This window comes from Salmo salar, chromosome 04 (assembly GCF_965601325.2).
Source record: "Salmo salar chromosome 04, fSalSal1, whole genome shotgun sequence".
NCBI classification, from domain to species: Eukaryota; Metazoa; Chordata; class Actinopteri; order Salmoniformes; family Salmonidae; genus Salmo; species Salmo salar.
The window spans coordinates 50,506,497-50,528,975 of NC_138294.1; the positions used below are offsets into that span (position 1 = coordinate 50,506,497).

General features: G+C 45.3%; 1 protein-coding gene across 1 annotated transcript; it reads right to left on the reverse strand.

The window, feature by feature from the left end:
* Positions 1-1,379: 1,379 nt before the first annotated feature.
* LOC106603251 (protocadherin alpha-C2) lies at positions 1,380-21,937 on the reverse strand. The gene is made up of 4 exons (XM_014196648.3): positions 19,026-21,937; positions 15,773-15,831; positions 9,997-10,082; positions 1,380-5,993 (listed from the first exon to the last, which is right to left on the reverse strand). The coding sequence occupies exons 1-4, from the start codon at positions 21,561-21,563 to the stop codon at positions 5,686-5,688; spliced, it is 2,991 nt and encodes a 996-aa protein (XP_014052123.1). The 5' UTR covers positions 21,564-21,937; the 3' UTR covers positions 1,380-5,685.
* Positions 21,938-22,479: the final 542 nt, after the last annotated feature.

Sequence of the window (22,479 nt, forward strand, 5' to 3'; positions counted from 1 at the left end):
GTATTAGACTCAGCGGTCTTTGTGTGGCTCTTTCTTGTGTGGTCCATTCTTTCTGCTGTCTTTTCTTTCTGCAGTCTATTCTTTCTCCAGTCTTTTCTTTCTCCAGTCTTTTCTTTCTGCAGTCTATTCTTTCTCCAGTCTATTCTTTCTGCAGTCTTTTGTAGCCGTTAGGTTGCTACAGTACTTTGGATCTTCTTCTGTCAATTGAAACTATTTTGGCCTTCACTTCACCTGGATATTTTTGTTGAAACTTCTTGTTTTGAGTTCATCCCACTCACCAAGAAAAAGCATTTACTTGTTTTGAGTTGATTTAGCTTAACCAGAAAAATGCATCAAAATAATTTGTATTGTGTTATATAACGGGTGGGTCTAATCCTGAATGCTGATTGGTTAAAACTGCATACCAGCCAGTGTATATTTCACAAGTTACCACCTGCTAAATCTATGACATTAAAATGCCTATTTATTCGGTTTCATCTGACTGCACAATCCACTGTCGCATCAGCCCAGCCAGGCAATTTATAAACTTGATCCACTATTAAAAAGCATCTAGATCTTATCTCAGATTTCTTTCAGACTAACATTTCATTTTCAACAGCAGAGATTTGTATAAACCTTACTGTCTGTCTCTCCGACAATTGCAACATTGTTTCAATATTCAAATTCAATCTCCAACTGTCCTATAGTACTGATGTGGTTGTGTTAGCTGTGTTGTTGGCTAGCTCCTCTGAACAACTGTGTCCTGATGAGTGAGCACATTTTCTATGCCAGGTGGAATCACGCATCATTAGCTCATTGTTATGAATGTATCCAAATAAATGTCACTAGAAAACAGCTTAAACAAATGCAAATGCAGCTACTGTTGTTATTATGGCTTCGCTGTTTGACGTGACTGTAAGTAGTTGGCTAGCTAGCAAGCAAGGCATAATAACGTTGCCAGCCAGTATGTCAATGGAACATTTAGAAAGAACGACGAGGTTGCGTCCATAGATACAGAACAAAAAGACTGAACGACTGGGTCGCATCCCTGGACAACCGAACCGATAGAACGAACGACCAGCCAGCTTGGGTAGCAACCCTAGATTTGTGTCGGGACTATATCTTGTGGAAGGATGAAATAGTATGAATAAATTAATCAAAATAATGTTTTTAATGAAAATATGTGAACCATTATTTGAATATGTTGGTAACCCGTTGTATAAAAGTGCTAATGCCTTCGAAGCCAGTGTTTGGTGGATAAAAACACCCATGCCAATGAATCCTCCAAACAAGTAAGAAATTCTTACATTTATTTATATTTTTTATAAGCCATAATATAATCCAATCTAATATGGCTGCTGGGTCCCTAATTCTTAGTTGAAATTAAGGCCACGGACAACTTTTCCCGATATTTAAGAAATAACATTTTATTTGTGATTTATAAACAAAACACGTTACCATATCCATCAAATAATAAAAAAGAAAAATCACTATATCACTGTTACACTGATGAGCAGGTGTACAAAAAAGCTATTAACAGATCTGCACTGTCGCAGTCGACTGATTAGTGCCATTCAGGCACCAGATGTCCGAGGAAACATTCACTACACACAAGCAGAGAGTACATAACGTTTTTCAGATTTTTTTGGACCATTTTCTTTCTTAGAGTTTGTTTTCCTTCAATTTTAATGTTTTTTTTTTTTTTTTTAAAGGGGGTTCGGGATAGATATCGAAGGTGAATAAATGATTCAGTACAGTGGTTGTTTGATGATCATTTCATAGCTTAACACAACGTAAAGGATTGATTTTGTAATCTTCAGAAATCCTAAGGGCATAAACAAAAAATAGCATTTTATAGCATAACACTACAGCATTACGTATATTTAGAAGGTATTTTAATTTAATTTCAACAGGATACAAAAGTGATTCCTGTATGATTTGTCTATGAATATAAAGTATGTGTGTATGTACTGTATGTGTGTTCATGTGTGTGTATTTGCGAGTGAGTATGTATATTTCAGCAGAGGCAATATTAATGTCTCTGAGTTTGAGATAAATGGTTGAAGGAAATGAAAAAACGTATCTATCTATATAGATCTATATATAGAATCTGTTTCCTCTGCTTATAACATGCAAATAGCCCCTTAGTGATCTGACAGCAATGATTCACACCTGAAGGGGGAGCATGTGGATAATATGGGGGGATTCAGTCCAATAGCAGCGCTAGCATCACCCCTCTGTCCCCCTGATTGGTCAGATAGCAGCCAGGAAGAGGAAACAGAGAGATGTTGTGCAATTAGCCCCTGCACATCTTGAATTCATCTTGGGGATGCTCTATTCTAGTGAAGATCCCCCCCAACTCAATGCTGCTGATGCTTCATTTTCATCAGAATATGAGTAAAGAGTTTAACACAGCAACTAAGCTCTCTGGGGTATGTTTCTGGACTGGACTGCCCATCACAACAATTCCACTTCTCTCTCCTTCCCTCTACCTTCTTCCATCCCTCTTTTTCTCTCCACCTGGACAGAAGGAAGCCAGTCCATAAAGTACCCTGTATCCCCCACTACCCTGTGTGTAACTAGTGGAATGGACGGCAACTTGTCCCCAAACTGAACTAGAATTCTGGAGTGGTAGGAAGCTTGTTATTTCAGTACCAAGGCTTGGTTAAAGCTAACAAAAACGGTGTGTGTGTGTCTTATACAGGATAACACTGTTGCTGTGTTTAAGGAGGAACACGTCATCTGAAGTTAAGAGGTCTCCTGGACATGGTGATCGGAGGAAGGAGGAGTAACGCTAGAGGGGTTAACAGAGAAGGCGTGCGAGCGAATCCTACAAGCACCAATGACGGCAAGGTAAGGGGGCGGAGCTTTAAGAACTATTGAGCATTGACTATTGAACATTCAATGACTGAAGCTGGGGGATCAGACTTGAACAGAAAGGAAGCAACATGCAACGTTCCTGCCATTTAAACTCAGCAAAAAAATAAACAGACCTTTTTCAGGACCATGTCCTTCAAAGATAATTCATAAAAATCCAAACAACTTCACAGATCTTCATTGTAAAGGGTTTAAACACTGTTTCCCATGCTTGTTCAATGAACCATAAACAATTAATGAACATGTACCTGTGGAACGGTCGTTAAGACACTAACAGCTTACGGACGGTAGGCAATTAAGGTCACAGTTATGAAAACTTAGGACACTAAAGAGGCTTTTCTACTGACTCTGAAAAATGACTCTGAAAAATGCCTTAGGCATGCTGCAAGGAGGCATGAGGACTGCAGATGTGGCCAGGTTAATAAATTGCAATGTCCGTACTGTGAGACGCCTAAGACAGCGCTACAGGGAGACAGGACGGACAGCTGATCGTCCTCGCAGTGGCAGACCACGTGTAACAACACCTGCACAGGATCGGTACATCCGAACATCACACCTGCGGGACAGGTATAGGATGGCAACAACAACTGCCCGAGCTACACCAGGAACGTACAATCCCTCCATCAGTGCTCAGACTGTCCGCAATAGGCTGAGAGAGGCTGGACTGAGGGCTTGTAGGCCTGTTGTAAGGCAGGTCCTCACCAGACATCACCAGCAACAACGTCGCCTATAGGCACAAACCCACCGTCGCTGGACCAGACAGGAGTGGCAAATAGTGCTCTTCACTGACGAGTCGCAGTTTTGTCTCACCAGGGGTGATGGTCGGATTTGTGTTTATCCTCGAAGGAATGAGCGTTAAACCGAGGCCTGTACTCTGGAGCGGGATCGATTTGGAGGTGGAGGGTCCGTCATGGTCTGGGGCGGTGTGTCACAGCATCATCGGACTGAGCTTGTTGTCATTGCAGGCAATCTCAAAGCTGTGCGTTACAGGGAAGACATCCTCCTCCCTCATGTGGTACACTTCCTGCAAGCTCATCCTGACATGAACCTCCAGCATGACAATGCCACCAGCCATACTGCTCGTTCTGTGCGTGATTTCCTGCAAGACAGGAATGTCAGTGTTATGCCATTGCTAGCAAAGACCACTGATCTCAATCCCATTGAGCACATCTGGGACCTGTTGGATCGGAGGGTGAGGGCTAGGGCCATTCCCCCCAGAAATGTCTGGGAACTTGCAGGTGCCTTGGTGGAAGAGTGGGGAAACATCTCACAGCAAGAACTGGCAAATCTGGTGCAGTTCATGAGGAGGAGATGCACTGCAGTACTTAATGCAGCTGGTGGCCACACCAGATACTGACTGTTACTTTTGATTTTGACCCCCCCTTTGTTCAGGGACACATTATTCAATTTCTGTTAGTCACATGTCTGTGGAACTTGCTCAGCTTATGTCTCAGTTGTTGAATCTTGTTATGTTCATACAAATAGTTACACATGTTAAGTTTGCTGAAAATAAACGCAGTTGACAGTGAGAGGACGTTTCTTTTTTTGCTGAGTTTATTACACATCCATAGCAAACAGGCCACTGCTATGCCTCAGCCTTTTGGCTGGGTTAGAGATCTATAGTATCCAGAGAGCTGTGTGCATGGCGGCCCTGACTGTCTAGTGTGAGCGTATGTGTGGTAGTTGTTGTGGCCTGACTGTCTAGTGTGAGCGCATGTGTGGTAGTTATTGTGGCCTGACTGTCTAGTGTGAGCGTATGTGTGGTAGTTATTGTGGCCTGACTGTCTAGTGTGAGCGTATGTGTGGTAGTTATTGTGGCCTGACTGTCTAGTGTGAGCGTATGTGTGGTAGTTATTGTGGTTGTGTGTTGCACACTGTGGGTTCAAGGCCCCACTGACCTGTTGTCTGTTCTAGGTGAGGAGATGGGGGCCAGGTACTTCGCCCCTGCCCTTTGCTGCCAACAGTGCCAACAGTGCCAGGTATGAAACACCCCGGCTTCAGCACGCACTGAAAATAACCTGGGCAGTCTAATCCAGCCTTCAATCTCGGCCAGCACTAATCTCAACCCATTCTAATCTCACACAGCTCACCGTACACTACATACACAGATGTCAGGTGTCTTGTTTGGGTCACTTTCTCTTTTTTATATTTTGTATAAAATAACTATTGTGTATTCCTTTTTTTCACAAGGCCTCCATGTTATTGGAGAAGAGAGCCTCTGTTTCACTCTTTGTCCGATTGAGCTCCTCCTCTCCCCCTTCAATCAGGAGAGCAGAGGAGACAGGGGGCGGAGTAAAGACAGAGATGCCAACATGGGGCCAGAAGGGCCAGGGAAGAGCATCCTATTTCAGGCCAGTTTGTGGAGGTGGCTGGCAGGACTGTAACACTAGTCATAGCAATGGCATTAAAATGGTGTGTGAGATTTCTCTCACATATGGCATTTTATAGATGAAAGAGTGGGGCAGGAAAAGTTGAGTACATAATCGTCATTGTAGAAAGGTTCTTCTAATCAAATGTATTTTTGTTTGATTAGAAACAGTATTTTCTTTCAGCAAATGTCTGGCTAATGACAGCCTATTAAATCCCATATGAAGCCTGTTTAATAGCCAGAGGTATGGAAGCCTCGGAGGGTCAACCTGGCAGAGGCTACAATTGGCTTTTTCATTGAGATAGGCCTCTGCTAATGGGGACATGGCTGGGCAGACTTAACTATGCAAACACACCACAGGGAGGCTCTCCTGCTTCTAAAATATACACTTGGCTTTTTGTCTTGCATCTGTTATTTGGACTTTAGTTGGTAGCTCTGTTTTAATATCTCCCCTTTCTCCTCTACTCGTCCACATCCTCCTTCCCCTTGTCTTTCTTGTCTTTCTTGTCCTTCTTCTTCTTTTTCTTCTTCTTGGCATCCTCCTTCTTGCCGAAGGTGATGAAGTCGCTCTTGTCATCCTCTCCTCCCGGGCCCTGGCGGATAGAGATGATGGCGGGGGAGCCGGGGATGATGAAGGCTTCAGGCGGGATCTCTCCGGGCCTCAGGACCTGAGGGGGGCCGTAGCCTGGGCCAGGCCCGTAACGGAAGTGCCAGCTGTTACTGTCGATGCCAGCTCCAACCGGAGGGGACAGCTCGCCCCCCTCACCATCTACAAGAGAGGAAGAGAAGAGACAGAGATAGAAGAAGGGAGAGAGAAACAAAAAGGGATGAGCTATGTCATCTTTATCATCTTCGTCAACATTATTTTCATCCTCACAGTGAGATTCTGAAAACACCAGCAAATTCCACCACACATAAATTGAGCCTTATTCAGTTTCCTATTTCTGGCTGAGGTAAAGTATTACCACATCTGTAATACAGCACAGATAAGCAAAACGTCTAAGTTAGAGCCAGAGGCACACCGATAAACTGACGAGGGGGAAACGGATTGCAGGGAGTTGGTACTTTATCAGCCAGTGGTGTTGCTGAGAACACACGGGTAGACTAGAAAGACCTTTAACGGCAGAGAGGGATGTTTAACTCTGTGACGTGATGGGAATTAGCATGTAAGGACGACAGGAAGTGTGAAAACCCAGCACTAACCTAATCCTACTCTCACAAGGACTCGACACAGTAGTGGCGAGAGGGAGAAATCTCATACAATATTCAAGCATGAATGTGACAGAGAGAGAGAGAGAGAGAGAGAGAGAGAGAGAGAGAGAGAGAGAAGCAGGGCGAGAGGATGAGACAATGAAAGACCAAAAGAGCCTGGAGAGGGTGAACTGCAGTACTAAGAGAACATGAGACAATTCTCCTATCATATAGGATGCAGTATAATGGAAGATATGAACGAGATGTAAATACAATCAGCAAGCAAGAGACAGAGAGGCATGGGAAGGGATAGAACGCTTGAGGTGAGGAACGATGCAGAAAAATACAACTAAAGGGGAAAAGGACAAACAGAGAGTGATGTGATGTTGTCTGTACTCAGCAGACACAGTGCTCTCAGCCCACACCAACTTCTCTGGGCTCTGACCTACTTTTTTCCTGTGTTTTATTTAGATCAAACTCAGGCCCTGAAAATAGATTGTTTGTTTTTCATTTGTAGGTTAATCGTGAAATGGCTGGAGTTCCTAATTCAAGTGTGCGTGTCCGCGCGTGTGATGACTGTAGCATGCAAACAATACACGAGTGCTCAGCTATAAAGTACATCAAATGGCACCAACACACAGACCCACGCTTCAGCCCTTTACGTTCTTCAGCATTTTGGGTTCACTAGGGCTTGATAGAGCCAATCTGACTGAAAAGAATGCAGCCGTAACATTTACTTCATAGTAGAAACTGAATGAAACATCTGTGTCTGGTCAGTGTGGTGGAAGCTGATCAGTTCAGGACACTGTTATTACAGTACAACACTATTACTGCACCTGAAGTACACTGTTTTCCTCAAGCCCACTGTGATTATGTTAGTGGAGGGTAGCCTGTATTGCTCCTAGACTTGATCAACATCATTTTGAGTGTGTTGATTCTTTTCTCAAAGCAGGCCAGTTGAGTTCGCCCCTGGAGGGGTACAAGCGTGGGTTCATAGAATGATCTAATATGTACCTATTGAAAGAGACCAACAAACAGATCTACACCTATTTCCTCTCTCTCTCTCTCTCTCTCTCTCTCTCTCTCTCTCTCTCTCTCCCTCTCCCTCTCCCTCTCCCTCTCTCTCTCTCTCTCTCTCTCCCTCCTCTCCCTCTCTCTCCTGCATATCTACATAAGAGTGCTGTTTCAATTTGCAGAACGTTACCCTGTCGAAGATGTGGCAGAGTCGTTTGGAAGTCTGATTCTCAGCGGGGTCTATGCGGGAGCAGGCCTGACATGCTCTGCATGTACAGTGACTTTGTATCTCCAGTATTATGGAGGCTTATTTGGAGCTCTTCCCTGATCACAGCCAATTTCCCCCCTCTGCAAAGATCATATTAGAAAGGCACACACTGTGGTTGCTGGTAAGCAGGTTACTACAGCTCTCTGTAACGAGGTTGCCATGGTACCCAGCTGTCTGGGGTGGTTCTAGCCTCGTTTCAGTGTCCTACATTCTAAGTCCATTATCCCTGGTCCAATCTGGGTTACTCTCAACCCATTCTTCTTCTTTCCGGCCTACAAACATGCAACCCAATTTATGGATCATGCGTTAGATTAAGGTTTGTGAATATGAGTGCGTGTGCATGCTGTGTGTGTTTTCTTCTTCTATGCTATTCTATTCTGTGTGTGTGTGTGTGTGTGGTGTCGCACCATTCTTCATGAATACATCTTTCTCCATCTTGAAAGCTCACTGTACTGTATATCCTTCTTCCTTTTCTACCTCCATTTCCATTCCTCTCCATCTCTGACTACCCTCTCTTTCCTCTGTTAACACCTATCCTTCTCTACTCATCTCTCCATTTCTCTCCCCCTCCCTCTCTGTTTCTCTCTCATCGTCTAAATCCTCCATTCAGGGTATGAATGGTTGCTGTGGAAACTGCCTTCGCCCACTCCCTGCTGATGGAGGGTGGTGCTGCTGCAGCAATCTCTCAGTTAGACAGCGTTACCCAGCAACAAGTCACATGGCGTTCCCTAGCAACAACGCTACCGCAGGGCCCTGCCAATCCTGAACCTCTTTCCTTCTCCAAACCCCCATACCTCTCCTTCCTTTACCATGCTTCTTATCGTTCTCGCTCTTTCATCCTCTCCCAAATGACTCAGAATTCCACTAGCACCCTAAACATCACGGCCGTCTTGCCATGCCTTATTCAACACCCTCTCTATCTACCTCTGTGTCTGGTCTTCATCCAACAGTGCCCCCTCCCCCTCCATCTCCAGGTAACTCAAATGAATCACAGTGAGGAAGTATACTCTCCATTTGAGGTGCAATATGTATACCGTTGCAATATACTGAACCTATGTATTCTTTCTTTTACACTTTCAAACCTACTTGATACAACATTTTGAAACAAAGCCAATTGTGCTTCATGCGTCTAAGCCATAAGGCTGCACTCACTTCCCTTATTATGAAAACAGTCTGACCCTGCAACATACTAGCCTGTAGCACTAAGAACCTCCTAACCCTGCATGAGATTCCTCTCTGCACTGAGCCACTCCTGATGAGCTCCCAGGACACTCTGCATGTCCGCTGCCTCCACCGCGTATTGGAATCTCTGGCAGACCATAGACTGAAGGTTTTCCATACGCTGCAAAGGAACTGCAGCCAGGTAGAACAAATCAATAGCTAGATCCCCTCTCTCCCTCTCTCAATCGCCCTACTCACTCTCACTCTCTTTCCCCCTCTAAATTCCTGTATGCACACACACACATACACACACACATACACACAGACACAGACACATTTCAGTCCGTCACAGTGATGATCAATTGCCCACCCAAGAGTTCTACACCTGTGCTCTAACTCCTGTAACTGGACAGCAAATCGATGAGTGCTCAGCTTGGGCTGGCTCGCAGTAGAGATGAGGCAGGCAGCTGACAGGAACATCAAACCACCGCCCAGGAATTCTGACAAACCCTCCGAACTTAACCACGGGAGCTTACCAGTCAACTGTGATCATGTCGTTCCTCTCTGGCTCTCTCTCTTGCTTTCTACTTTTCCCTCTCCTTCTCTTTTCATTTCAGTCAGATTCCCAAAATAATCTTCAAAGGCGATTGTTTTTGCTCTCTATCAGCTGAGATACTGTAAATGTATAAATGGCTATTAAATGCCTTACTGGATGCAATTGTCAAAATTGTTCTCGCAACTGGCTATTTTTAACTGGTGGCTCCCAACAACACTCCCACAACCAAGTTGTGCAGTTCACTTCACCTATCAAAGTCTGGCCAACAGCCCACATTTGGCCATCTTGAGAATTCCTCTCATTGGCTCTTTTATTTTGGCAGATTGTGTCGCTGTCTGTCATTGGCCCTCATCGGCCCTCATCTAGTCTTTCAAGCATGCTGCCCCTGGAGTCTCAGCGCTAATGCTTAACATTCCTCTGGCGGGGATTCTAAAAGGTCACCTGCGTGTTTCCCATCTGCCTTCCGTATTCCTACTTATCTGCTGTCATTTCACACCACTGTGTCTGCAGAGTGCCTCCAGCTGGCAGCAGAGAAACTCGGTGTACGTTTGACCCCCGCCCACCCTGGCCAACACGTCTCACCTGCAGCGCTGGACACTGTGGGCCAGTTCTGGACCAGCATCCCCTGGGCTCCCTGCATCACTGACGACTCCTCCATATGGACCGAGCTGGAACACAAAACACACATTCACATATGCTCATTAGATACATCAATATTTTCCCCTGTTGTATCAACATACTGGATCTGTATATTACCGAGCTGAAAGTAAAGTACAGCTTTGGTCATAGCATTTGAAAAGCAGCCAGCTGTGTGTACTGGCCCACCAGGTTGTTTTGAAAACTCAAATACAATAAGGTACATTACATTACATTACATTTAAGTCATTTAGCAGACGCTCTTATCCAGAGCGACTTACAAAATGGTGCATTCACCTTATGATATCCAGTGGAACAACCACTTTACAATAGTGCATCTAAATCTTTTAAGGGGGGGGGGGGGGTTAGAAGGATTACTTTATCCTATCCTAGGTATTCCTTAAAGAGGTGGGGTTTCAGGTGTCTCCGGAAGGTGGTGATTGACTCCACATAGCATACATTTAGTACATAGTACATAGCATTTGATTTGCCTAAAACCATTGACAACTGTGTGCTGTTTAATATTGAAAGTGTATTGTCTCTTTCCATTTCCCTTTTGATCTATTTTGTTGATTATGTCCCAAAATATTTTACATGTCAGCAATCAAGTTTTCAACATAGGTTACTTTCAACATACAGAAATCTGGCCCCTATCTTGAAAACTTGATTGCTGACATGCAAACATTTTGGGACTATATCAACAATGGACTAATGAAACAAATACCAAAATATAGTTTTTGCGTGGAGTTTTCATTTTAATGCAAAAATGTAAATCATATGCTTCAAGTGATGCATACTCAAAGAATGGTGGTCAAAATAAATTGTGACCTGAACTCCAATTATGACATCACCCTGGAAAATATTTGAATACAAGCTTAACTGGCAGCCCTTTGTGATGTCATGAATCTGAATATTCAGTCCTGAATTATGACATCTGATGGGAAAACTATGACAAAGGACTAAGTTGTTAGCCCATTGTGATGTCACCAATCAGAATGTTCAGTTCTGAGTTGTGACATCAGGCGGGAAAACTCACAAAAGACTGAGTTGGTAGCATATTCATAGGTTGCACTTCAGTCACTCGGTCGTGTCATGCCATTGTTAGGAACGTTCTCAAGCCTCCCTCTATCGACGGTGCCATACTGGTGCCCTAAAGTGGTGATAAACCCAGTCATTCTGGATGGAGTCTAAATACTGTTTCGTCTAAATTACACTATAGTGCCTGGAAATACAATGACTGTCACGACTTCCGCCAAAGTTGGTCCCTCTCCTTGTTCGGGCGGCGCTCGGCGGTCAGCGACGCCGGTCTTCTAGCCATCATCGATCCACTTTTCATTTTCCATTTGTTTTGTCTTGTCTTCCCACACAACTTGTTTCAATTCCATCATTACATGTTGTGTATTTAACCCTCTGTTTCCCCCCATGTCCTTGTCCGGAATTATTTATTGTAAGTGCTTGTGCACGTTATTCTGGTGTGCGACGGGTTTTGTACCCATTGTATTTATTGTTCTGTTTACGCTGATTTTTATTATTAAACTGCGCCGTTGGAAACACAGTTTTGCTCTCCTGCGCCTGACTTCTCTGCCGCCAGTACGCACCCCTTACAATGACATTGCTAAAGTTGTCAAATAATTAGTAGGAAATAACTTTGCCAGCATTTTCATGTTGTCAAATTTACTTTAGACAGATGGAGATGTTGTCATTAGCTAGCAAAGTTTGGCAAAAATAACTAGCAATGATAACGTTAGCTAGCTAAAATCCCTTGGCCTCTCATCAATCTTAGTTAGCTAGCTAACGTTATACTGCATCTAAAGTCAATCTGGTGACATCAAAATTATGACTAAAGGTTTTCCTACAAATGATTTGCCTCCTTTTGAATGTCATTGTATTTCCAAGTCACTGTAATGCACTTTGGACTAAATCTTCATCAGCGCTCATTGCTGATGAACGTTCAAAACAATATTGTGATGAAACATGCAACCCATGAATAGGTTGTTATCAATAAAACATCACAAAACGGTGCATAGTGTTCAATTTGGCTGCTCGGGGACAATGAGACCCTCAGCTCTGCTAAAACCATTTACAACTATCTGCCGTTTTCAAGGGATTGTTAAATAAATGTTAGAACTATTGGATGTAATATCACCTCTTGAAGAGCCTAGTCAGAACTACACATTTCAGATTATTCCGTGCAAAACAACTGGGCACATTTAGCTCTATCATCAGAGTTATACAGCAGTAACTGCATGTATTTACAGATAAGTGAGGGTAACCTATCTATTTGGCATGTATCTAAGCACACAATGTGTCATTTAGCTTGCTTCATCAGAGATTAGGCTTTTGGAAAGAGCTTGAAATCGGCAAGTCCTCTTCCTGGTAAAGTTGTCAGTCGGACAACTGTCATCACCACTATAGATGGCAAGCAAATAAAGCCATCTAGTTTATCCCCTGAAAGTCAGCATTTTAACTAGCCGTATTGATGTAGTCTGTAATTAGCTATGCTTAGCTAGCCAATTTGACATGATCCATCAATCAATTTAGCAAATCATGTCTATCAGAAGCAACCATGATTAAACACTCGTAAAAACAATGTTGAAAAGGGGATAATGTTATTTTACTTGGCTAGGTAGGCCTACGTTGGTTAGGTCTACTTATCACTATATTTAAGCAACTGTACAAAGTGTCTACCGGTAGCTTGCAAAGTAAACATGATCAGCTACCAGCATATCCGCAAAATGCGCCCTTCTGCTGCTTGACAGGTAGAGTCCACAAAGGATGGGAAATGAACCTAAACCACTCATACTGGTCAGGTACAGGTCACTTTTGTTCTATATCACTAAAAGATCCACTTCAAGGTGGCCAATATTGAGAAATATCGTGAGGCTACCCTCACTTATCTGAAATTACATGATCAATTGATGTTTACTGATCATGAAAAGCATGAAAAGCATGCAGTTACTGCTGTATAACTCTGATGATAGAGCTAAATGTGCCCAGTTGTTTTGCACGGAATAATCTGAAATGTGTAGTTCTGACTAGGCTCTTCAAGAGGTGATGATATTACAACAAAATAGTTAACATTTATTTAAAATAACTGCACAATCAGTCACCCACTCACACACATACAGTGGATGTACACACACACTCCATCTTCTAAAGCTCTAATTATCCCTTCGAGGTTGACACCATGCTTTTAATCAGTACTATTTAGGAAAGCCCCGCAGCATTTCATTTGGTGGATGTTCCCAGTCTGTCTACTCACAGTTTGATGTGTATCTGGGAACGTGTGTGTGTGTGTGTGCCTGTGTGTAAGGTGCGTGCTAATATCTGTGCATACTGATGTGTCTCTGGTCTGTGTAAGCTGACACTCTGGCTTGCCTTGGGTTATTATGGTCTGTTTTGTACAACTTCCCCTCTGATCAGATGAGGAGGAGGCGGGAGAGAAGGACAGGAAAGAAAGGGAGAGATGGAGACAGAGATGGAGAGTGCAGGTGTGATGAGATTGAAAGACAGTTGTAAGAGATACAAATAGGGACAGGAGTGGGTGTGGTTACATAGGGGGAGGGGATTAGGGAATGAGACAGAGAGCGAGAGAGAGGGCGAGAGAGGGCGCGCGCAAGAGAGAGAGAGAGAGGGCGCGCGCAAGAGAGAGAGAGAGAGAGAGAGAGAGAGAAGGAGAGATGCAGTAGTGAGAGGAATGGTAAGCAGAAGAAAACAGAACAGCCATACATTCTACTCCAAATTCCTTACCATCTCCATTTCTACATCAAGCCTTGTCAAAAAGTAATGGGGAAAAAGTATTCACTGTTTGTTACAACTAACTGCACTACTCAACCATTCACTATCCCCACCACATCTAATGCACACAAACCTGAGGGCATTTATGACTCACAGATGCATTCAGGACTGCATTAACTTTCTTGGCATAAAAACACAGACACACATAAACATGCCCCCTTCTCCCTATACATTCATAATGAATGTAAGGATTGTAGACTTGCAGAGGAGCAGCTAGCCCTGACTGCAGACTCTGCAATGCAGCACACAGCTGCATTGCAGAGACTTGACTCGGACTTGCCTGTCTTGACTTGGGACTTGACTTGGGACTTGAGTGCTAAGACTTGAGACTTACTTGTGACTTGTAAAACAAGGACTTGGTCCCACCTCTGGCACAGAGTGTGTACTATGCTCTCTCAGCCATATGAACTATATGTAATTCTGCCCTCTGCAGCAATACACATCATCCAGGGAGGGATGTGGGCTTCAGCCTGTAGAACCGTTTATATTGGGTTGGGTGATGCTGAGTTAGAGTCTGTTTGGTGAGGGATATGAGCTGAGGGGTGCTGACTGAGTGTGTGTGTGTGTGTGTGTGTGGGGGGGGGGGGGGGGGGGCAGAATGGTGGGTCTGGAGGGTGTGTGTGGGTGTAGAATATGAAGGTGAGGGTTGTGTATTGGCTGTGTGCAATTAGTGGGGTAGGGGGTGTGAAGGTGAAGCATTTGAAAGCCTTGTTTCTGAAGTGTGCTATTGCGCTGCCATTTTAAACTCAGCTGCAGCAATGCCAAGATGGTGGATATGAATTATTAATGAGTCTGTCACCATGACATTATATCCAATTTCTCTGAACAACAGAGAAATCACCATTAAAAACACACCAGAAAACCAGACTCCAATGAGATACAACACAAAAGGAGAACCTGCACTCTTAGCATATGTAAAAATGGATGAATTATACACTCTTAGAAAAAAGGTGCTTGAGGTTTCTTCGGCTGTCACCACAGGAGAATCCTTTGAAGAACCAATTTTGGTTCCAGTTAGAACCCTTTTGTAGAACCCTTTCCACAGAGGGTTCTAAATGGAACCCAAAAGAGTTTTGCCTGGAAATAAAAAGGGTTCTACCTGGAACCAAATGGGTTATCATATGGGGACAGCAGCAGAACCCTTTTGGAACACTTTAATCTAAGAGTGTATGCAGGGGGAAACAGGGGGAAAGCTTGTGTATGTGAGTGTGTGAGTGTGTGTGTGTGTGTGTGTGTGTGTGTGTGTGTGTGTGTGTGTGTGTGTGTGTGTGTGTGTGTGTGTGTGTGTGTGTGTGTGTGTGTGTGTGAGTGATGATCTGAGGATGAGAAAGCTCCGAGTTCATCAGCCCGTTTGTCTTTCACGGTTCCTGGAATGAAGATGACCTATATACACTAAGGCAGAGGATAGGAGCAGGGCTACTGGGGCCTGGCTGGAACATCAGGGCTCTGCCCCTCTGTGTGTATGTGTGTTCCCCTTTGGGGTGGCTGACAAGACAGCCAGAGCACAGCTGGCCCAAACAGGGGGTTGAAGGGGTCAGACACATGTTGAGGAGCCACTAGTTGTGATGGTAGCTGTTGCTCATCTGATCTGAGAGCTGTCTGTGGTCATGTTATGTTGTCTGCAGAATGCAGTAGTCCGAGAGTGGCTGCCTCTCAGTCTTTGTTGTGCAGGCATGCATGGTGACTCCAGACTTAAAGAGCTATAAAATGGAGGTAACATTTCCTACATGTTGGTCACATACTGTGGCAATATTCCTCCAAGCAATTGTTAATGTTTTGGTAAGGGGCAAGGGGCTATATACCAACTCAATGGAAGGTGTGGAATCATACCGGAGAGGTGATGTCCCTGATAACAGTGAGGTGGGGTGGGAATCTTTTTAAGAAGAGTTGAAATCACAAGAGGGCAAAAGAGTAAAGTGCTTACCTCTGCATCCCTGCCCTCAAAGAAGTGGAGTATCGCCAGTCAGCATTTGGGGCCTTCGGCTGGGGGGGGGGGGGGGGGGGGGGGTGAAAGAAAGAGAGGTTAGTTTGATTTCATGCAGAGCGAGGCCAGATATAGTCTCATTAATTTATCATGGTACACATCCCAGCTCTGCATCCTGATTGGAGCACTGCAGTTCTGGAAGACTGCCATTACACACACACATACTATGGAAGCCGTTTGGGTCTTTGCGTGTCAAAAAAGATTCACGTCGCTTCAAATAAACTTGTTTACCAATCAGGACCTGAGTATGACTGCATGTCACATAAACATTTAACACGTTCATTAGGTTTTTACGTAGTTATTACACATTGATTACACTATCACTCCTATTCCAACGTCACAACGAGTCACCAGTACCTATGCTATGATGCTGGTAAAGTTTTGTCTCGCACACCTGCCGCTGCCTCACGAGCGCAGGTACACTTCCCCAAGCTCTGGACAGTGCTGGTCATAAAACAGCTAGCTAGATGATGGATGCAAACAATGTTCTTCCCCAAAAACATAGCAAAACGACATAATCTCTTTCAGTAGCTATAATTAACTAGCTAACTATCTACAGTGAGGGAAAAAAGTATTTGATCCCCTGCTGATTTTGTACGTTTGCCCACTGACAAAGAAATTATCAGTCTATAATTTTAATGGTAGGTTTATTTGAACAGTGAGATACAGAATAACAACAAAAAAATCCAGAAAACCGCATGTCAAAAATGTTATAAATTTTATAATTGTGTTATTTGAGGTGTCAAATGTAAAGCTTATTTGATGCGTCAAATAGTGTTATTTGACTTGTATCTCTTTTGACATGCAAAGACCCAAACGGTGTTACATAACACACATGCCCTTTCTCAAAGTAATGACTTTGAGAGACACACTGATACACTCTTAGATTCTCTGTATCTCTGTCTGTGTGATCGTTATTCTGCGAGAGGATTTGTGAGTGTGTGTGTATGAGTCAGTTTATCATAGTGTGTGTGTGTATGTAAATAAATCTGTCTAGTTCTGATCAGTGAGCTCAGAGCTCCAGGCAGCCTTGGTAAATGACTGCCTCATCAGTCAGACTGCAGCTGGGCTTTGGGATAATCCAATCAGGAAGAGCCCCTCTGTCACCAGGGAAACCACATCCTCCATCCCCTGCTCATGTTGGACTGGGGTTAAAGGGTTAAGGGCGGCTCTCCTAGGGCAGTCACACATTATTCAAGTTCATTGATGTTCTCCTCCCGAAAGCTGCTCCTTGTGGGCGTGAGTGCTTTGAATTGATCTCAATAATTAAAGCCTGCAGTTTAGTTTGCTGTCTACAAGGTTTAATGATTGTATGAAGGTTCATAATGGAGCTTCAGAACTTTGGATATGTACACAAATCATAACCACTGACATCAACATCATCAGAGCCTTAGACATCAGACCTGTGGGTAGGTTCCAGTGCTGTAGTAGTTTAAGCCTCAGCCCTGTTCAGGAGTCAGCAGGCGCCCCAGATAAAGAGCCTACATTGTTCATGTTTTAATCAGTTTAATTCTGAGGGGAGTATCTCCTTCTCTGAGACACAGCCTCTCTGAGCGAATCGAATTTGTGGGTCTGGGAAACAGTGGCTGGAGGTTAATTTCATTTCCACCGCCACTCTTATCTTGCCTCTGCTTATTGTTCCTACAGCACATTACTGACTGACTGACGGACTGTCTTGACCCATCCAGGACCACAACATAACCACCAAAACATCCAAATCAACCACTGTGGCCTCCAATCTACATTCTGACAACGTTAAGACAACGTTTTGACCATCAACCTATCCAGCCCCCAGAGCAGAGTGCTGAAACAGGAGAGCATCAGAGAGTACGCCAGCCAGCCCATTAGAGCACACAACCCACATGTCTGCTCGTTAGAGTAAACATGAGTTCACACCAATTCAACAGGGACAAAAATACAACAAACCATTAACAGACATTAAAACATGGCTAACACAACCCGAACGTCCATGGATTTAAAAAGACATAGCAGCTGAATAACCATTTACATACTCTCAGGAAGGTTAATTCCACGAGCTCTACTCTGTTATTCTTATGGAAATGAATTACACCTATTGGAAGTCTTACTGAGGTTAAACAAAAGCCCCATTCAGACCTCAAACCAGTGGTTCCTTGCAAAAAGAACATGTTTATCATCATTGCTGCTGCAGTTCTTAACATTCCAGCCTTGTGGTAAACATGTGCAGCGCCGCGTATTTGTCATTTCCTGTAGCACTCAGCCTTGACTCCTAAGCCATGCTCGAACATGAATGCCAACACTTTCCTACGGCTGCATAGTGCTGCAGTGGAAGAGGGTCTAGAGAGCTGAGACAGTAGAAAAGACTAACAGAGAGAAGTCTGAGTGAGGAGTCCCAGTGGCAGACTGGAGAGAAAAGACAGGAAGAGTAATACTGGGAGGATCTTTGGGTTACTGCAATTTAAGCCAACAGACTAAAGAAGGAAAAAACACAAATATATGCATGCACACACACACACACACACACACACACACACACACACACACACACACAGAGAGAGAGAGAGATACTGTGCATCTGCATTTAAACTGGAGATATCACGGGCACAAAGCCTGACACTGTGAGATATGATGAAGTCAAACACACTTGGACAGAGAATGAGCCAGAGGTAGAGTCAAATTGACCTGCACTGACTGAATATTTGATGACAACATCAAAGTGAAGCACAAATCCCTGAATCATCAGAAATACAGCAGGACTCCAAAAAGTCTTCCAATCTGACACTAATGCAGTGTGAGCGCTGAGCTGGGTGGAGGAAGAAGCTACACTGTGCAACCAGGGAGAGGAACAAAGAAACACACAACCACTCACACTGGCCAGTCATCAAAGAAACATGTCAAAACTGACACTGTCTCAAGACGTACCAGCACAACAAAACTAGAATATGACAACAAAGCAAAAAATATGACAATGAACAACTTCAGCTAGAATGTAGAACTACCGAGCATCTAAAGCCCTTCATGTAACAGACAGAACCAAGAACAGTGGTATGACGGAATGCTAAAACACTCATTTAAGACAACCAGCACCAACACACAGTAATCAAAACATATTAAAGCCTAGTATGTAATCTGGAGAAGTGACAGATTGTGAGACTCTACTTCTGCTATGCCATGCACGACCTGTCTGTCATTTGATAGGTAAAAAATGACGCACCTCTGGACAGACTTGCAGTGAAGCGTCGGGCATGCTCAGTCTCCGTACAAATCCGCTTCCTCCCGTGAAGAAGCGCTCGGAACCCCAGGTGCCGCTGATGGGCCGGCCTGTGTTGTAGAACATGAAGGTGTCGCTTCCTGAGGTGGCCGTCAGGCAGGTCTTGTAGCAGTAGGTCTTGGTCATGGAGCCATTCCCACGCACCTCAATGTAGTGAGGCTCCACTTTGAGGTCTCTCCGCAGCGCCACATTGTTATTGGGTTGTCCCCCACCTCCACCACCACCTCCACCCCCAGAACCACCTACTGTGCTGTTGCTCCCGCCATCAGGGGGGGTCTTCTGGGACACACAGCAGGGGGAGCAGGAGCCAGGCTGGGTGCAGTAAGCATGGCAGCGCACGATGGCCAGCACCACCACGGTCACCAGGAACACAAAGGTGGTGGCGCTCAGGGCCACGATCAGGTAGAGGGTCACGTTGGAGAAGAGCAGGGTGCTGTGGGGCCGGATGACCCTCTTGGGGTCAGGGGTCACTTTGGGTGGCACCTCCATGACGGCCACATTGACGGTGGCGGTGGAGGAGAGAGGAGGCTGGCCGTGGTCTCTCACCAGTACAGTCAGGCTGAAGGAGGTGGAGTTGTCCTCCAGGACCCTGCGAGTGGTGCGGATCTCCCCTGTGTGTTCATGCACCTTGAACAGGTCCAAGTCTGTGGACTGATCCAACACATAGATCAGCCAGGCGTTGGGACCCGCGTCTGCGTCGTACGCCACCACCTTGGTCACCAGGACGCCAGCTTCGGCGTTCTTCAGCACCGTCTCTATAGAGCGTGTGCCGTTGCCTGGGGGCTTGACGATCTCAGGCACGTGGTCGTTCTGGTCCATGATGTAGATGTAGACAGTGGCCACCCGGCTGAGGGGCGGGATGCCCCCGTCCTGAGCTTTGACCTGGAAGTGGAACTCCCTGAGTGACTCATAGTCAAAGGCGCGCAGGGCGTATGCCTCTCCCGTGTCGGCCTTCACAGAGACATAGGAGGTGACGGGGATACCGTGGTTGTTGTCATTGAGGACGGTGTAGGTGATGCGTGCGTTCTCGTTGACATCGGAGTCCTGGGCCTTCACGGTGCACAGCGAGGCCCCGGGGGCATTGTTCTCAGTCACATAGACCGTATAGGAGGTCTGCTCGAAGCGCGGCGGGTTGTCATTCACATCAGCCACATCCACCTGTATGGTCTTCTGGGAGGAGAGGGGTGGGGTGCCACCGTCAGTGGCGCTAAGGGTGACATTGTAGGCAGCGGTGGTCTCACGGTCCAGGAAGGCGGAGGTGACCAGGGTGTAGTAGTTTCTGAAGGACTTGATCTTGAAGGGCAGGCCCGGCGGTATCTCCAGGTTCACCTGTTTGTTGGCACCAGAGTCCCGATCTGTGACACTGATCAGGGCCACCACGGTGTCAGCCCGGGCATCCTCCCTCACTGGGCTGGAGAGAGAGGACAGGACTATCTCTGGGACGTTGTCATTCACATCCACCACCTCCACCACCACCTTACAGTGGGCTGCCACAGCACCAGGGCCTTTATCCATGGCCTGGATGTACATCTCATAAGAGTTGGTTTCTTCGTAGTCCACAATCCTCCTCACTCTGATCTCTCCCGTGTTGCTGTCCATGCTGAACATCTGTCTGACTCTCTCAGGAGTGTAGCTGCTGAAAGAGTAATACACCTCCCCATTGGTACCCTCGTCATGGTCTGTGGCGTTCAATTTGATGACCAGTGTGTCTTTTGGTGAGTTTTCTAACAATTTGACTTTGTACATTGAGCTGTCAAATACAGGATCGTTGTCATTGGTGTCCAGGACTCGCACATTAATTAGAGCTGAACCGGTTTTTGCTGGTGTTCCGCCATCTGCAGCAGTCAGAATGAATTGGTGGTAAGGCGCCAGCTCACGGTCAAGGGGCTTTTTGAGCACGAGCTCAATGTTCTTGCTGTTGAGGGAGGGCTTGTTGGAATCAAGTGCGAAGTGTTCGTTTGGGCTGAGTCGATACAGACGAACGGAATTGGATCCCACATCCGGATCCAGGGCGTTCTCAATGGGGAAACGAGACCCTGGTAAAGCCGATTCTGCAATTTCCAATTGATACTCGTCACTAGGGAACTGCGGCGCATTGTCATTCGCATCCACAATCTCCACCTCGACATTGTGCACCTCGGATGGGTTTTCAACAAGCACCTCTAAATGTATAAGACAGGTGCTGCTCAAATCACACAGCGTCTCTCTGTCGATTCTTTCATTGACAAGTAATTTCCCATTTTGGGGATTGACATCCACATACCGTTTTCCACTGGTGGTTACCTTTATCTTTCGATTGGAGAGCTTTCGAATATCCAACCCCAAGTCCTGCACAAGATCCCCCACCTCCGCTCCATTTTCTACTTCCTCCTGAATAGAGTACCGTAGTTGTCCAAGTGAAAGGCCACACAATAAGAAAAATGCAACAAAAGAAAGAGCCACATTGTTTCCTATACAGCTACATATCCCCATAACAGCCATTGCCAGCTCATGGGATCCGCAGACGGATTAAATACTGCTTTCCGCCTTTTTAGCTTGCAATACCTCGCCTCGCACCACCGCATTAAAATAGGCTAATTCGTTCCCCGTTAGGTGCAGGAGGAACGGCACATCCATTCCGTTATCTGTTTGAGTGGATACTTCTCTAATGCATCCATGTTTCTTTTGTCCGTGCTGCCTTTTTTTCTCTCCTCTGCACGCGGCTGGCGGGTGTGTTTCCCTGCCACTGGTGCTCGGTATCGCCCTCTCTCTCGCTCTCTCTCTCTCTCCTCTTCCCCAATGGTGCAACCACCCCCCTCCCCATCCATTTATCCCCGTCTCTCTCTCAATCCACTTCTTAGTGTGATGGTGTCGGGACAGAGTGTCGGGGGGAGGGACCGTGTGCTTAAAGACCGCTGGCTGGATGGATTTCAGCACCTTAAGAAAAGGAACAGCGACTGGATACAACCCCACCAAATCCGCCGCCTTAGATTGGTTTTATTTACGGCCATTTACTGTGTTTGTGCCATTGTATTGTGTAACTACTGCAATACATCACTCGTTTAAATGGAGATGGAAAACCTACACAGCTGTATGGTTGAAAATTAAATGATTAATGTGGTTGCTCATAATACAGGCTTGCCCCACCAATTATTCCCGAGCCCCTTTTTATCATTATACCAAATGTGCAATTACCCGATGCTGCGAAGCAAAACCCTGCGCTCAAATTGTACAACAGGTATCTCAAACGAGGCACGTTCTGGGGACTGTAATTGCCTGACCTTTGTTTGAATTGAAACGTCATGGCGGCTTCCCCTAAAGCGGCTCTCATATTAGGTCTCTGCTCTGCTATCGCGCACCCTACACCTCCACATTTTGGCAGGGAACATAACCGAAGCAGATCGCCCTGACATCCACA

What these genes read in the sequence shown, in the direction of transcription:
- LOC106603251 (XM_014196648.3), bottom strand. Translation starts at nt 21,563, where the DNA reads ATGGCTGTTATGGGGATATGTAGCTGTATAGGAAACAATGTGGCTCTT. An exon ending in TTGAGGGCAGGGATGCAGAG is followed by an intron (nt 10,083 to 15,772) that starts GTAAGCACTTTA and finishes TTTGTGTTCCAG; the next exon opens with CTCGGTCCATATGGAGGAGT. An exon ending in CACAGTGTCCAGCGCTGCAG is followed by an intron (nt 5,994 to 9,996) that starts GTGAGACGTGTT and finishes CCTCTCTTGTAG; the next exon opens with ATGGTGAGGGGGGCGAGCTG.